We start from the raw sequence: 17809 nt of genomic DNA, 5'->3' as shown, positions 1-17809 counted from the left end.
ATTATATAGGATGCATTGGTGGCTCACTGTAGGCTACTCGCCCGCCATGCCGAAGGCCTGTGTTGGAGTCCTGGGCAGTGCCCTGTACCCAGCCACTGGGGTTGCAGGGCACCCTTAGTGCTGATCCCAAGCCCTGAGAAGAATGGGAGGGTTGCATCAGGAACGGCATCTGGCATAAACGCCCGTGCCAAAAAAAATAATGTTTCGATCTAACAATTTGCTGTGGCAACCCCAAAAAGACAGTTATACACTGTTTTAGTACATACACTGATCAGCAATAACATTAAAACCACCTGGGGTTTCAGGTTTTCCATGTGCCACTGGTACAACTCTCGCCCCTTAAGGCATCAGTGGATTGCGCTGTTTGACTGGCACATCTCATGGATGCTTGATCAGATTGGGATCTGGGGAAATGGAGGCCAAGCATTGGCTTTTCTGTGAGATTGGACTGCCTTTGGTCCCTTCAGGCATATGTAATGTAGGCCTTGGGTGTCAATAATCCTGTTGCCAGATTACTGGCATATAATTTATAATCCATGTTATTCATGTTGCCTGGTTGTGGTGTTAATGTTTTGGCTGATCACCTGCATATAGCAGAGGAATACCTATGGCTGAAATTATGTTTCAAGTTCTTAAGATAAGAATTATTTACCATCTGCCCTGTTGAACCATAAACCCATTAGTATAGAAAGAGGTTGAGCTGCCTGTGTGTGTACTAAGACACAGTACAGTTCCCTGCTGCTTTATAGCCTTTGGCTAATAAGAACAGGTTGCCACTCAGTGAATCGTCCCATTGCCACTGTTGACTGATGAATGATTAACCTCTATTATACCAATCGTCCCTAAAGATCAGCTGTTTGCGGTTATATCTATTAGACAATGGTGTGCAAGTTCTTGTGTGTGACATTATAGACTTACCCATTTCGCGATAGGGCATCCCTGGGAGCTCTTGCCTTCTCTCCCCGTGAACACTACTTTCTCTATACGGACAGCCTCACCCTTCTCTCCATACCTGTGGCAAGTGGCAAATACAAAACGGTTAATTTCATTCGCATCAGGACTTAATATCTTTTGAACTACAGCTACAAATTAAATTACACGTGTATTTTTTTTTACCTCTCTAGTCCCCAGGCACTGTTTACAAGCTTTTGCTAATATTTCCATGTGAATGTGTGCATATGATCCTAATTTTGTAACAAGATTTTGTACATTCATTAGTGAGTTACACACGTCTGTACCCATGTATTCATTTTATATTACCAGGATAATGGATGTGCATACACTGATAGCATTATACTCAATATAGGGTCCTTGCAGAGTATCCCTTCCCAACCCCCAGCATAGTCTTTTTTAAGTTGAGCACAATGACAGCATCAATGAGGTTTAAGACAGACACTCACACACACCCATCATGCATTCATCAACAATCACACACTTCAGCGAAGAAAGATCAAGATCCCTGGGGTGGTCCTAGCTGGGGCAGAGGTCACGTCAGAATCAGCTTAGGGTCCAAAAATTTCCAAAGGTTCTTACAGTTATCCTGAATGCACCAACAGATGCAACCCCCAATTCCAACTCCTTCTACACTTACTATTCTTTGGCCTTGTGGGGTAGTTTGAGTCAGCTCTGTATTAAGATTATTATTCATCCACAATGTAGACACACACTTCTGTCTTGTTTTACCAAATAAATACCAGCATTTCTCCTACTCTCTTTTTCTCTTGTCTAGATCTGCTGACGGTGATTATTTCCTCTTTACTCCTATTGCATTATGGGTCAGGGATTCCCTAGGGATAGGATCACAGAGAAGCTGCAGAAGGGAGGAGGGAAGGGCAACAGAGACCAGGGGGAGGAAGCGAGGACAAGAAATGAAGCAGAGCAAATAGAAATGGAGAGGAGAGATTTTTATCCACAGCTGTGCAAGAGTCTTGTGCCAGGATTTTCTAGATACAGCTCTCTTATAATGCTTGGTGTAGAAACAAGCACAAGGGAAACAATTATAGGAAATTATATGCAGCAAGGAACAGTTTTTCTTGTGTTTAAAGCTTAGTATACAATAGATTAAACAGCAAAGCTTGCAGTCCTATCTCTGTTTTCACATGTGCACGATTTTTGTGGTTCTGTTCAGTTATAATGCATTTTCTAGACAGCTTCTTCGATTAGCAAGGTTTCTATATCAAAAAATGCCATTGTCCGAAGGCAAAAAGTTAGAACGATAGAAAATAAAATATATGCAATTAATTGGATCTCATCTAGCAAAGGTTTTGTATTATTACTTCTAATAATTATAGACAATTTATAAATAGAGGAATGTCTTAGCGAGATGCCAATGGCATTTTGTTAAAATAAAAGTTCATTAAACTGCAACAAGTTCTTCTTTTAATGGAACAAAAAGTAAATCTAGCCTAATCTAGCATTAGAGCAGAGCTCTTAATATCTTTTCTCAGGATCCGTTTCATGGATATGACACTTCATACATAATACATAAACATTAATGCCGGTTGAATCTCTGATATCATGTTCTCCCACTGATGGAGACAAAAGGGGCAGTATGAAGGACATATCAGTGTTACCAGGGCTACATAAGAGTCTTACCTGTTCTCCATAAGCTCTCTTATTGAAGCCACAGTTGGCCCAGATCCCAAATGATTGTAGTATGGGCCTTCATCTTTTTCTATGATATTCTCTGGGGAAATAGAGATAGTTGAAGAGAAACTAGGTGACAAGGGGCAGTAAAAACATGAAAAAAGAATTGCTTTCAAACTTACAAAATATGTCTGTAAAATCAACCAACTCTATAACAGATGAGAGTAAAAAGCGCGAATATGAGCGTGAATAATGTGCTAAACACATCCTAATGTCAATGTATCTTTGTGTTGAAAAAAGAGATTTTAATGTGGTGGTTTGGTGGAGCACTCAAGGAGTGAGTCATTGTGTGTGTGTGTGTGTGTGTGTGTGTGAGCACACTTGTCTGGAGCAGGGGGAATTTAAGGTCACATTCCACTTTGGGAGTTCATAGTAATAGAGGTGGGGCCGGCTAAAGGAAGTGATGTAGAGAAGTAAAAGAGAAGTGTGTAAGATGTGTAATTCTGTAGGATGGATTTATTTGATAAGTTTAATAATTATTATTGTTGTATATATATATAAAATAAATAAACTTGGAATATGACATCAGGCTGTGTGTGTTTGAGCATACCATATCTGATTACACTCTGAGTGAGTGTGTGTGTGTGGTGATGGTTTTACTAGGGAGAATGGTTGCTGGGTGACCTTAGTTCCAGGTGACAGTAATAAGTCAACAAGTGTTCAGCTACAGCTGGTCTCACACATTTCATTTTTATTAAAGTCTGCATGCGTAAACACAATAAGACATGTTTATAAATAAATAAAAAATCTACAGTCTAAAATCTTTTGTTTAACCCTACATAGAAGAGAGCATATATAAAATGCATGTAAGATGAATACAGTCTACTTCCTGATCTCTCTATTTTAATGTCTAACCACTGAACACACAGTACCACATGATATACGAGCACTGTTTCTTTATCTTTTATGTCCACAGATCCCATAAGGGCCTAGTCAGATTCTGTGTTTGCCCCTTTAACAAAACTGCTTGAGCGCAGGACTGTCTGGCTACCCCTGGTCTTATATGACACAATAGACCCCTTCTGTAAGGGTTATTGTTCCTGCTGCCTACCCCCAAAGAGAGGCACTGCAGCCAGAACATTGAAAGATGAGAGTGGGACACTAAAGAATTATGCATTCTCAGACATGGACCAGCACTGCCTGGGTAAGTGTGCCAAAGCAAAATTTATGAAGGACATTAAAAGAGAAAGAATTGCTTAAGTCTATTACAATTATCTGAACATGCATGAATCTACACTGCATTTATGGAAGTAAAGCAAGAAGTGTGGAGTCTGAATGATTTCATATTGATTCCCAGTTAGGAATCATGTTAATCTAAGGAAGTTTTTTCTAAAAGGGTTGTTTAAGTCAACCCAGATCTTTTGATATGTCTTCTGGATAAAGGCATAAAACCAACTGAAAATGGAAGCAAGTAGAACGTTTCATCCTGAATTATGTGGTGGAAAGACAGATGTCCCTGGGAACTGTACTCACAATCATTCATGAACACCACTTGCATGGCTGGCAGTTATTGCCACATCCGTCCTGACCTCACTCCTAGTAATTGCTGCATGTTTGGGCAAATTCAGAAGTTTATGGCTCCAGTGTACTAAGAAGTCCTGATTTGATTTGAACACTTCTTGTAGTATTCTAGTTTTAAGTACACTTGAGAAGCTAATCAGGACCTGCAGACCTGCTTACAACTGTTTCAGCTGCATTACAAAATGGGACCAAACCATAATGTGGAACAGTTGAGATAAACGTAGAAACGTGGGATCTAGGATACTCACCCACACAGTCGCAGAGGGGAAACTCTGCTTGAGCATTCTTTACAGGTGTGTCCAGAAGACTCTTGGTTGGAGTATCTAAGTAACGTAGGGGGGATTCCAGAAAACCTTTTAGTGAAGGGGATGAAGGAAAATTCTCTTTTGTGGGTGTATCCAAATTTTCCTCAGCAGTGGAGAAATTTCCAGCTGTGGAAAGCACTGTTACACCTCCTGATGACTCAATCTTCATCCGTTTGTTTGGTGGAGAGCAGGTTGCAGTAAAGGGGTCCACAAGAATTTTGTGATGTTGCTGCTGCAGATAAGCCTCTGTTGCCAGAGCCAATAGCTCATCTGGGGGCTTGACATCTACTTCACACTCTGCAGCTTCTTGTTTGATAACAGAAAGCTGGTTGGAGGACACAGACATCTCCTCATTCTCCCCCTCAGCCTGCTTCAGACTAGGTTCAGGCTCAGTTGTTGGGGCAGAAATGTTGTTGATTTTTTTTGTGGATGGTGACTGGGGTCTGGATTGTCCTGAGTTAGAATTTTGGTGTGATTCCGTTTCCATATAAGATGCGAAGTCCTGCTCTGGAGCATCCGTGACAGGTGCAGGTGTGTCCCCGAATTCTTCCTCAAACTGACGAAGAATCTCTTCAAATTTTGGATCAAGGGAATTGAGGCCACATAGAGGTGGAGTAGACTCAGATGTGGTTGTCTGGCTTGTGGAAGTGGTGGCCAGAGGATCGTTAGCTGTGGTGGGGTTTGAGCTAGTCAGTTCATCCCGGGCAGGGGGCACTGGAACATTAGGAGGGTTGGAAGCTAAGGTGAGGTTTTCAGAGATAATGGTATGACTGCTGTTCAAAACTGATTCCTGAGATTGGGCTGGAGCTGCTTGGCTCACTACCACCTGAGAGGAGTTATGTAGGGGTGGACACGGAGGAACTGCAGCCTCCATGACAGGTAGAGGTGGCATGTTTTGGGATAGGGATTTTTGTACTGTGATTTGATTTTGTGGGAGAAAGAGAGGCTGGGAGGCCTTTTGCTTATGCTTTTTGATGACGATTTGTTTAGGTTTAGGAAGAGGTGGCCCCAATGAACCAAGCAGTCCGCCCAGAGACTGCTTAAGGAGAGGAGAACTCTGTGTGTTCTTTTTCTTTTTGGGTTCCCTAGGTTCCTGTTTGATGGTTAGAGCGCTCTCTGGAGTAGACTGTGGCCACCATTTGCGGAGAGTCTGGCATGGTGTGTGCTGAGCAAAAGATTGAGGACCAGAAAAGAGGTTACGTTTATGGTGAAGGTGTTGTTGCAGTGCTGCCTGAGTTGAGTACCTAATTGACTGAGGAATCTGTTGGCCTTGAAACTGCTGTTGATTACTTACAATCCTATACTGGCCCATTGCTGCACCCATCTCTCCTGGGTATTCCCCATTGTTGACCTCTTGTTTGACATGAGGCATCATTGGGTGGTTGTCCTTCAGATTTTGAGGTGGGGCTGGAAACTTGAATGTAGAACTAGTGTACTTTCCACTGCTGTCTCCGAGAAGCTGTTTTAGTTCAGACATTGGGTCACTGCTGCTACGAGATGGGTGTAGAAAACAAGCCTGAGTTTCAGGATTCAACATCCATGGAGTCCTAGGAGAGTTTTTCTCACAGCTTGCTCCAGTGCTCTGTTGCCACTGGTGAGGTGATGGATTAGGGGTAGATGGATGTGAGGATGAAAAGGGGGAGTTTGTAGATTGGCATTGGGGGGGGTGCTGAGCAGGACCCTGTGACTCAGGCCTGTGTTGCTCCCATAAAGCAGAATTTTGTTGAGGGAAATGCCTAGAGGACAATGATTGGGGAATAGTGGATGCAGGTAATGATGAAAGGGACCTGGGTACAGAAGAAATCAATTGCAGATCATCTTGGGTTTGACAGGGGGGCTGAGGCGATGCATGATGGTGGGAATTTCCCAGTGCTGAATCACCTGCAGGCCCACCAGTGCCAGATAGTTGGGTCAGCGCCTCAATGGCAATAGCTGTCTGTAGACTGACATTCCGCTCCTTAGCGATAGATAGCACACTGGGAGAACAGGGAATGGGTGGGAGGGGGCCATAAAGTTTTGGAACTGGAGACTGGTTAACAGGATTCTGTGACTGTGGTTCTGATCCACAAGAGGTGTTTGCACTATTGGGTTGAGGCTGAGACTGATAGTGTTGTTGCTCTGTCTGAGAAGTGCCTGATAACTTGCAAGGACCCTTTTCCTGGCAATTGCCTGCCATTTTAATCTTTTTCTCCAGCCACTCAAGGTAATCAGGACAGTCAGGTCCATCGCAGTCACAACTTGGTGGCTTCTGACCATGACGGGCTTGATTTAAAGCAATCTGTAGGGTTTTCAGATCCTCTGAAGTGCAGTGCTGATCATCACCACTCCATGTTTTTTGCTTATCGCCATTACCACGATTAGCCATTTCCTGGTTGAATTTCTCATACAGCTCTGTATTAGGGTTATGAGAAGGTTGAGGAACACTGCAAGGGGGTAGGGAACCTGCACTAGCTGAGAAGGCCACCAGAGTTCTAGCATTCTCCATGTCCACACTGTTTCCCACACTAGTTGTGCTCTGGTCACTCCAGTTTGTCTCCTGCTGCTGAGGGGTAGAGGCTCCTTTCAGATCCCCGGGCCCCCATCCCTGTGTCTGGGAAAGACATGTTAATGTCTCCTGCTGCTGGTGGCTAAGCTTTGACAAAGCTCCACCTTCAAGATCATTAGTTTCTTCTTCATGTTGACTCAGCCCATTGGACAACTCCTGGTTCAACACGCCTTTCTCCAGGCATCCATGGTCAATTTCCATCTGGCCACTTCTACTGGGGCCATCCACTGAACCCACCACTGAAATGGTCTGTTAAGAAATAAAATCAAAACATTAGAAAATTGTTAGTGTGTATATAGTTTTGAAAATCATTGGTAATTTGCTAATTTAATTTACCAAAACTTTGCTCTGATATTATAAACTTTTACACAGTATACTTCAAGTAACCACAACGAACACCACATAGAGGCCCAATTATATTTTCTCCTATTTTAAGACATTACTAATTCACATTGTTTTGTTGTTGCTATTTTACTTAAGTAAGGATAATCTTGTAGCTATGCTTTGACAGGTTCAAAACATTCAGTGAAACAGCTTAGATGGTAAAAAAAAATTGGATCAAATATAATACCATCAACTGCATGCAAAATAATGTCAGTTCTATTAAAAAGTAAAAGGAAATATACATATTTACCTCACTTCTCATATTTACACCTGTTTAACAACTAAACATTTATACCATGGAAAATACTGGAAAATATTAACTATTGAAATTCTGACATAATACAAGATGAATGAATTAGAGTCTCAATAATTATGAGAGTGCAAACACTATATGTTCACTATATTGCTATAAAGGATACCTCTCATCAATATGTATTTATTTTTCCTCTCTGCCATTGGAGCCTACACAGATTCCCACAGGGGCATGTGACCACTAGGTTGCCAATGTCTGTGTATGAGTTTGTGTAAACTTTTTATTTTTATTTTTTTATTTTAAGCGTGACAGACGGAAAGCATAGTTCATAGGCTAAAACCCTACTGGTCACGAGTGCATGGTGCTGTTGAAACAGCCAAACCACACTTCTCTTACAATAGAGTTTTTCCTCTTTTTAGTAAAGCAATGTAAAAAACACACCATCAGCCGGGAGGATAATTAAGAAAGGTAAGTAGCTATCATAAATGTGCAACTGCTTTCCATTCATATCCCAAATAATACACCTGCATATGCACACACAAAACCTTGTAGTTCTTCCTCTATGACAATGTTATGCTGCCAAAAACATTAACACGCCCAACCTGAATGGGCTGCCTGACTAGTTTTATCTGACACACGTGTTTGTACATAGAGAGCCCTTTAAATACTACGTGCCAAAGACGAACTCTGGCACAGAGCCATATCATTGGTCTCTACACACACACACACACACACACACACACTTATACGCATGCACGCAAACACACACTCGATGCCCAGAGAGAATGACAGCACAAAGCAGAAAGGAGACCGGCATGGAGATGGGGGGGCAGAGGGGGACGCCTGAGAGCAGACAGCTGGACACATTTCCACACAGATAAATACGCAAACACGAATACAGAACCCCCTCACACTTGTGCCATCACAACAAGAATACAAGGGAAATTTCAGAAAAGACAACTGATTAAAAATACAAATGTTTACTTACACTGTGTGTGTATGTGGTTCTATCCAGACACAGAGACAATGGATGGTGGACTGGACTGAAAAGCGCATGGAAAGGAGCTGGTAGAGAATCTATTCTTCCTTTCTCGGTCTCCCGCTTCCCTCTCTGTCTCAGTGCGGCATACACGCACACGCAAGTGCAGACACGCACACACACGCACACACCCGTACATACACCTCCCCCACAAACACTTGCTCTCAATCTCTCTTCCTCCAGCCACCACCTCTGCTTCTGCAATCGCTCTCTCTCTTCTTTTCCTTCTCACATTATGTCTCTCTGCTCCTCTCGTCCCTTTCTCTATAGTCCCTTTTTCACGTTCACGGTCTGCTTCGTCTTAAACCCCTCCTCTCTCTTTCTCTCTCTCTTACCGCGTTACTCTATCGTTCTACTCTCCCTCCCTCTCTCTTCTCCCTCGCTCTCTCTCTCCTGTTTCTCCTCCCCCCTCCTCTTTTCAGCTTGCGCAGTGCGAGAGAGGCCATTATCTGACTCACACTGGGCACGTACTATGGAATGGAGGAGAGCGCCGTGAACGGGTGGATGAATGCTAGCAGCAGCCGCAGAGGATAGAAAAAGAGAGAACGAGATGCTGAGATGAACACAGCACCATTTTACATCAATTTAGACTTGCTTTTTCTGAAAGAGGACAGGAAACTAAAAGAACGAGCTGTGCGATGATATTTGTTGTTTGAAGTTTGTTTTGCAGCTGATTTGCCTGAATCTCAAACTGCTCAACAACATGGAGGATGCAGCTGTTTAATCTTCACGCGGGCTTTCTCCAAACCTAGGCAGCTGTCATCTGCTAATAATAATACAGAATAACGCCTAACATAATCGAGCGGCTCAAACCTTTCCCTTCATTTCACAGTCAATGTTGATGCATATTTTTATATTCTGCTGCTTTCTATAGAACAGCTTTCGGTAGTTGTGCTTCAATAATACCCTTTGCTCTCAAACGCGCCAGTCATCGCTTATTTTATCATTGTATCTTATCACAATTATTTTTTTGGTCTCCAACTGAATTAGACTAGCATAAGCATAATAATTGTATGGGTGCTTTAAGGATTTCATTTAAAGGTTGTTGCCGATGCAAACCTGGAAGAGATGACCAAAGCTTTTGTGTCATTGTACATAATTACTTTGGGGAATCGTGGATGAAGATCTTTCTTAATGGCCCAAAGCAGAGATACACAAGAAGCACAGGGGTGGCAAAACTAAGTATTGATCAAACAGGAACCACAAGAAAACATAAGACAGTTCTGGAAACAGAGGCAGAAATGGAGGGAAAAAAAACCTGGAGAATGAACAACAATCCCACTCATATACAAAACAGACTGGTCACATTGGTTGCTGAGTTTTGTTTCTTTTACCATAAAAAGAAAATGGGAGAAGTATCAGAAATATGACAGAAGAGAGCGGGACTCCGGAGAAGAGAATAGCAGTAAACTGTGTGAGAAACATTGGGAAGTGTGCCTTGTCGCTTCAAATTACAATGCTCTACCTATCATGCCTTAAAAATCTTCTTCCTTGCTTAGTGCCTAGCCAGTTCCTTCTATCCCTTTTAGAGTAAAATCTTCCTGTCTTGTTTTTCCACCTTGCCAACTGCCTTCCCAACGCTGCTTATCTGTTTCCTCTTTTGTTGATTCTTTCATCTCTTTAAAAATAACATTTACATTAGATTGTTTCCTCCATCGCTCCCCGAGTCTCAGTGTCTAAAACCCAGTAGCTTCAAAAAAAAAAAAACAGCTTGCGATTTCGCTCACTTGCTTAGCTATCGCAGATGATAGCAAATTGCATGAACCGGATTGGACTTAACCTCTTGCTTTTCTCTTCTCTTTCCTAAACAACCACTTGCATTTTTGGTCTTCATGGTGCCAAATTAGACAGATGGAAAGTCTTCATCTTGCTCTTTCACTTCTCAGTCCCGTCACTCCTATCAACACAGTTGAAACTGGCAGGAAAACAGCAGAGGCAAGGCAACGCAAAACATGCACACACACATGGGCGGAAGCCAAAGAGCAGAGGTAAAACTGCTCAGTCACTGGTAATGGGTAAGTGGGTAAGGAGAGAGAGAGAGCATGACATCACTGTTACATCATCAGAATTCCTCCGCCGCTCCCCCCTGACAAAGTGGGTTCGAGTGGGGTAGACAGATGTGTCAAACCGCACAACATAAAGGTCTCTATCCCACTTTATACACAAACGAGAACATTCATTCACTCACCCACCAGTATGATTATTTGATCCTTTGCCCTTTTAATCTCTCCTTGAGTGACATAGCACTTTTTCTACAAGTGGGTTTCTGCAGCTAGCAGCTAAGCCAAGGTAGAAGATCGCTCACAAATAACAGGAAAGTATAATTATACTTCGCATTCAAACAAGATTTCATCCTGTAGTACATGACGGAATGGCCACAAATACTTTGTCATTCATTAACTGGATCTTTGCAGATACATCTGATATTCACTGTCACAAAGGCCACAAAAGTAATGAGTACATAAAAAAGGAGTGTGGAGAACCAGATTGCAGTGTTTTTCTTTCTGAAGCTTGTGGTTAGAAAATATGCAAAGTTGAAAGGTCCTCATTCCATACATATATACCGTATTTAGTGATTCAACCCTATCCTTCAATACCGAGTCAGTACTCTAACACAAAGCTTCAATCAAGTGTCCTAGCCAAACACAATCTGACATTTTAGTGGAACATAACCCAAAAGTTGTAAACCCAAAACCATAACAGAATGCAATTCAGTATTTTAACACAGTCTACCAATGCAATACATTAACCACATGCAATGTAATACTCCAACCAATAATCTCAATAAGTGAGTACTTCGACAAACCTCCCCAGTTGTAACCAAAATAAATACACCAAATCCAAGGCCACCTGTTAAAGGAACTTACACAGAATATCATCCACTGAACATTAACAAAGAGCCATAGTATCACCTGTTACTTCAGTAACAGCATAAGATATTAGGCCCTGTGGCTATAGAATTACCAGACCTCGTACAGTTTAACAAGATAAGGTCTACATATGGGACAGTAGCTTTACAGTGGGAAAAGAGCCTGAGCCCCAGGGGGCCTATATGTTGTTTAAGGCCAAGGTATCATACATTATGACTATCACACTAAAAAAAGGAACGGATCCCCCTGTTTTGTCACACAGTTTTAACCTAAAGCTTTTAAGCTAAATACATTTTCTGATTTCCCTATCAGTTATAAATACCTTTTTCCAAATCCATTGGCCAGATTATCAAATGCTTTATTTAAAAGATCAGACACTTTTTCAGAATAATATATGCGTAAATAGTAAAAGCATTATAAACAAGCTTGAGTAGATGGCATTTTTCTGACATAAATACAAGCATGTATGTATAACTGTCCTAACTTGCTGAGTCTGTCAAATAAGACAAGCGAAACCTCCAGAATAATCAGTGATGATGGGCTAATATTGGTGGATGCATTTAAAAGTATATTATAAAATATATTATATATATAAATAATAGTCTATGGAACAAAATACCCTATAGTTTTTGGAACAAAATGTCCTCTGTGTCAACAGAACACAGAAAGTCCTGTCACTTCCTCCAAAAATGAAAAAAGGAAAAAGAAACTTAGAAGTGACATTTGCCATTTCCTCTAAACAAGTGGCACTGTGCCACTTAATAGATTTGAGTAAGCATGGGTGAAGTTGAACTAAGGAATAACACTAAAAGAATCTATCTAAACTGTTTAAGGAATGAAATTGCCTATTTGATAAAGGTTTTAGACTATGTAGTTACCAACAGTTAAAATGTGTTTTTAATGCCCACAGAAAAAGGAGAAGGTCTAAATTAACACATCTTACCTAGAAGTTTTACCTGAACTACAGAATGTTGTCAACAAGTCAAAAAATAAGTTTGCATGGATAAATGAGAGAATTTCCCTTTAAATCAAGACGGCAACAATCTAGTCATAAACCTCAGGTCACAAGACACCGTTAAATGTTACATCATTAAGGATGTGAAACTGAGACTTTATACTCATATGTACTTATATGTATTTACATGCAGCCAAATACATATGTGCAGTCATACAAATTTGGGTCATTTTTAAAAGACTTTGCTTAAAAATATACAGTCAAATCCAGTTCGTAGCCTAGTTTTATTTGATGTAAACCCAATGGCGGCTAGTGCAAACTTTTTTGGGGGGCGCTAACAAAATAAAAAACCAAGCTATAAATAATCACCTATAAATAGCCATTTATCAGGTGATTAAGCACCATTACTACTAGTATAAAATAAAGGCATGACTCACATCGCATCCAGTCAGCCAGCTCTGCTTACCATAGGAAGTGCTGGAAAAGCGAAGGGGTATTTTAGCACAGAAATTACAGAATTTCCTCTCATATTTATGTGGCTTCCACGTCAATCACTATTCAAAACATTAACTAACAATCTGCTGACCGTTAATAAGACTCGTTGAGAATGGTCCAATCACATGAGCCCAAATATTTAAAAACATTATTGATTCGCTAAGAACAAAAGTGGGAGGGTTCAGGGTGCACTGTGCTGCGCCCCAAGGATGATTTGAAAAAATCTTATTAGAGCACAGCCTCAAATCACATGCTTTTCTAAAATTTCGTGCCTACGTAGACACTCGTTTGTCCGGCGCCCCGCGTACACAAAAACAAATGAAAGTAATACAGATTTTTTTTACTGTAAATAAATTTTATTAAGAAATACAGCGTAATATTGTGACTAAATTACTTTATTTCATTATTAAAATAAATAATTATGTTAAATACTTACATGTTGAAGTAGCATTCTTCTCTGCCTAACCTCAGGGAACTAAACTAATGCTAAAAGTATTTTGACATGCTTGTGTATTTTAGATGGATGTCAAACAGCAGTAAGACCACTGCGATAATGCAAATTCCTAAAATTTTATAATTTATGGTTCAATCTTAAAATAACATTAAATCGTTAAAATCCTGATTCACTTTGCTTTGCCTTCATTGGCTCCCACCTCCATATAATTGTCATTATTGTCTGGTTTTCTGGCTAATAGCTTTAAAACATGTGTGTGTGGGGGTGTTTTATAATCAGCATATTTACGCCATTACCTAATAGTGCATAGTCAGTAGAATATGTAAAATACGCCGTATGGGATCTATGGTCATTGCTTGTGTGTTTAATGTCAAGAAATGTAAACATAGCTTTTTCATACTAAAACAGACCATTAATGACAGTACTGAACAGTACTGATAAAAGTTGTATGAGACTAGTGCCATCAACATTCTGACTGCTGAGGGCAAATCCTACCTATGGGTACCTGCTGGTGATCTACATATTTGTAGACATTATTATTTAAACGTGTTGCATATATGTGCCAACATGACAAGACTAACCTAATTACAAATTAATCAGTGGTTTGTGTTTACTGAAAAATCTTTATGCTATAGGTTAAAGTTAAAGTGTAATTTTTATTTATTTATTTATATTTTTTGGGGGGGATTTTGTCCAATTTTCTCCCCTCGTCGTAGCCAATTCCTCCCCGTCACTAGGGGGCTCCCACATAAAGGCTACTACTACCACTCAGCCGGGAGGGCCGAAGACTATCACGTGTTTCCTCCGAACCGTATGACGTCAGCCGACCGCATCTTTTCGAACTGCTTGCTGACGCACCATTAGGGGCGGAGTAACACACTCAAAGGAACGCGCTAGCCACTCCTTCCGCGTGCGCGAGCTCACAGATGCCCCTGATTGGCTGTAAAGCCGTAATTAATGTGGGAGCGCGAGAACCTCTCGTCCCTCCCCCCTGAGAGAGCTCGGCCAATCAGCTCTCTCTAGACCTCCGGCTGTGAGAGGAAAACAGCATCACCGCTGGTTCGAACCAGCGATCTCCGAATGATAGTGCGAGCACTTTACCACTGCGCCACACGGAGGCACGTAATTTTTATTTATCTTAAATAACAGCGGTTAAGAAGTTCAGACATGTATCTCCAAGCATCTCCAAAAAATACTGACTTGAAAAAATTTTAGTGCTTAGTAAAAACTTTCTACAAAACATTTTACATTCAGCTTATGTTATCCCTTAAGAAAATGTCTTCAAGTCAGTGCATTTAAGTGTTTACATATTTTTTTTATTCATGACCTTAAATTGTGCTGATTTAACAATTGTTCCGTACTATATTTGGAAATGTTATACATGTTCTTAATTAAATAGACTTCCTTTGTTTATTATTAAGACCTAGATGAAGATCAGTGCACATTTTTTGGGAGTTATCTCTGACCATTTTAGGAGAATCTAAATCCACAACATTCCCATTACTTATTGTTTCTTTCTCCCACACCGATATTCCTATCATATAAACATAACCAACCCTGATCTACTGAAGAGCCCTAGCTACAGTACAGGTGTTTTTATGATCTAAAAGTGACTGACCTTCTTTAAGTAGTAGCATTCTAAGTTGTCCAGTCACTTCTTTGAAGCACGATGATGAATGTTAGCTTAAAGACGTCCTGCCTTTCTCTTTCAGTTAAACAGTCATGCCTGAGTCATCAACCTCACTCATCTCTCCATCTCTCCCACACACACAAACACACACATACTTACACAGCAAACCCTGACATCCACCCCCCAGGCCAACCTACACTTACACAAACACAAAGTCTCTCTTACAAAAACACACACTACTAATGTCTTAACAAATATAACAGCGTCTGTATGTCATAAATGTAATTTGTTATTTAATACAGATTGCTAATCCATGCTTTAGTGAGTCAGTTCTTTAGTGTTGTACTGGAGATACACCATGAGTGTAATGACGGTTCGACTCAAATTCTGTAACTATCACAATCCTTCACGTAGTAATGTCACTAGAGAAAACCTTAAAGAAAATTCAGATGGCCAAGATATACCTCAAAAAAAAAAAAAAAAAAAGTAGGCTGTTCAGGAACAGAATGTTCTATAGGTGACACTGCAATGCAATGGGTATCATTGCAGGCTCATAGCTTCAGGGTTCCAAGTTTAATGCTGGCCTCAAGCTCCTGACAGTGTGAAACTTCACAAGGCTTTGCTCAAAATTCACAAACATGTGTGGTTATGAGCATTGGCTATGTTGATTAGCCTTATTTGTGAATATGGGAGTGGACTGGTCCCTGGGACAGACTGGCTGATCTTATCTTCAGTAAATTCTCATGCCTTGTACTCCTGGGATAGCCTTAGTATCAGCTCGACCCTGAACTGAATGAAGTGGTTACTATATTGAGGTGGTAAGTGGTATTTATTTAGTAAAGACTTTTGAAGTCTTCTATTTAGAAAAACACAACAGATCATGAAAGTTTCCCAGTTTTTTTTTTGTCTTTTTAAAAATCTAGTACCCCCCCCCCCCTCCCAAAACACCACCGAGGAAGTGAATTAAGAGTAGACATTCTGTCTGGGATAACAGATTATCAGCACATGGCTACTGACAAAACAAAACATAATATCCAACAATTTTAGCAGTTGATTATCAGTGGGTAGGGAAAAGGCAAATGGCTATAGAAGGACAAAAAGATTAGTCAGTGAGGTCATGAGTGACCCTTTTTACACCAATGTTAATTACAATATTTTTAATTCTCTCATTCTTTTTGCCTCATTCTTTTTGTTTATTGTTTTACTTTTTCTACCATTTCCATTTATTTAACATTGTCTCTCTCATTTTCGTTTGTATGTACATTTATAGTCATCACACCCTCTGCCCATCATTTCTGTTTCTACATTTGCACTGATGCACCATTTCTTAAAACCTGCTGCATTTGTCTGTGTGTGTGTTGCCTTCTTGCCTTGTCTGATGCTTGGCACGTGTAAGCCGGCACGCAACACTCAGCCCGCGCACCCCCCTCCACACACATATATTCCTACCACTCATATGGAGAAAGAAAAAAAAAAGATGGGGGAAGGGTGGAGCCATTCTCATCTCTCACTAAGGCAGTGGGACACAAGGGGGGAAACAGGCAAAGAATAAAAGGCTAAAGAGAGTGCTCTTTGTACAAAGAGCAAAAAAAAAAAAAAAAAAAACCAGGCGAAATTTGAGAAGAGGGGACACGAGTGGGAATGCAGAGAATAAACCAGCACTAGAACAACCTTGATGAGGAATAATGCTGGGAGAGAAATAAGAAGGATTTACTGAAAGAACCAAACATGCAGCAGAATTGGTTGATGCTACTGATGTGCTTTGTAAATGAAACAGGCTGTTGATGATTTAAATCTAAGGACAAGAGGGAATTTGCAAAACAAAATAGAAGGGTCAATACATGAGCACAGAAAAGAGCAGGATAATAAAAGATACATTATGGCTTAAACAACGCCATTGCGGTAGACTATTGTAATATTCCCAAATAAAGAAAAGAGGGGGAGAAAATGATCTTGTTCCAGCTCTGAATGGTGGCGTGGTGCCAGGGTTTTCTTTCTTTTCTCCTCGCAGGAGTCAGGCTAAGATTAGCTCCCCATATGTTCGAGGCAGACGTAGCCGCATTTAAAGGGCCAGCAACTCTTTATGGATCCTGTTGCAGTGTGGACTGCAGTATTGCGTGTGCTGCTTGTACAGCACTACATCACGTCACAACCCTAGACATCCAATCACATTATCTCTAGGGCCTAAACAAGACAATAAAACACCGTATGATAAATGCAATTTATAACCTGAATTAAACATGATCACTGGTTCACCTTGTGCAATATTTATTCATTTAATTGAACTCTAGTTATTGAGAGTTCTGCAGTTTGTCTGCACCAGATGTAGAAGGTAGTGATAATGGCCCACCCCTTTGTCTCTGTGATAATCAGGGTGAACCAGGTACTGCTACTGAATGTATCAGGTAAACTCAAAGATCAACATGTACCTGATGTCTAGCACAGTGTAAATTATCTGTCTGGTGTTATAAAAAATGAGACTGCATGACAGTCGTATACTTCTTTAGGACAATTAAGCAGGGAGTGTGGGGCTATACTCTCTTTTCATTGTTTTGTCCCTTTTTATCCTAGTAGTCACCACACTGGAACATTTGATCAGCAAGATCTGCCACAGGCTTTATGCCCTTTCTGTGACAACACTTCCATTTTCTAACTAGTCTTGGGATTGGCGCTGCATAAAGTGGCCAGATTGTATGGGGCATAGGGTTATGG

General features: G+C 40.7%; 1 protein-coding gene across 4 annotated transcripts in view; it reads right to left on the bottom strand.

Annotated features, from left to right (window-relative positions):
• tet3 (tet methylcytosine dioxygenase 3) overlaps positions 1-17809 on the bottom strand; it is a 53242-nt gene that overhangs the window by 11651 nt on the left and 23782 nt on the right. For 3 of the 4 annotated variants that reach the window (XM_053480596.1, XM_053480597.1, XM_053480598.1), the window contains exons 3-5: positions 4416-7266; positions 2596-2686; positions 919-1012 (exon numbers count right to left, since the gene is read on the bottom strand). In XM_053480596.1, the coding sequence (XP_053336571.1) occupies positions 919-1012; positions 2596-2686; positions 4416-7266 (3036 nt within the window). Of the gene's footprint in view, positions 1-918; positions 1013-2595; positions 2687-4415; positions 7267-12955; positions 12996-17809 lie in introns of all 4 variants that reach the window. The other variant, XM_053480599.1, reaches the window with a different exon arrangement.

This window comes from Clarias gariepinus, chromosome 21, assembly GCF_024256425.1.
Source record: "Clarias gariepinus isolate MV-2021 ecotype Netherlands chromosome 21, CGAR_prim_01v2, whole genome shotgun sequence".
NCBI lineage: Eukaryota > Metazoa > Chordata > Actinopteri > Siluriformes > Clariidae > Clarias > Clarias gariepinus.
This window is presented reverse-complemented; position numbering and strand designations above follow the sequence as displayed.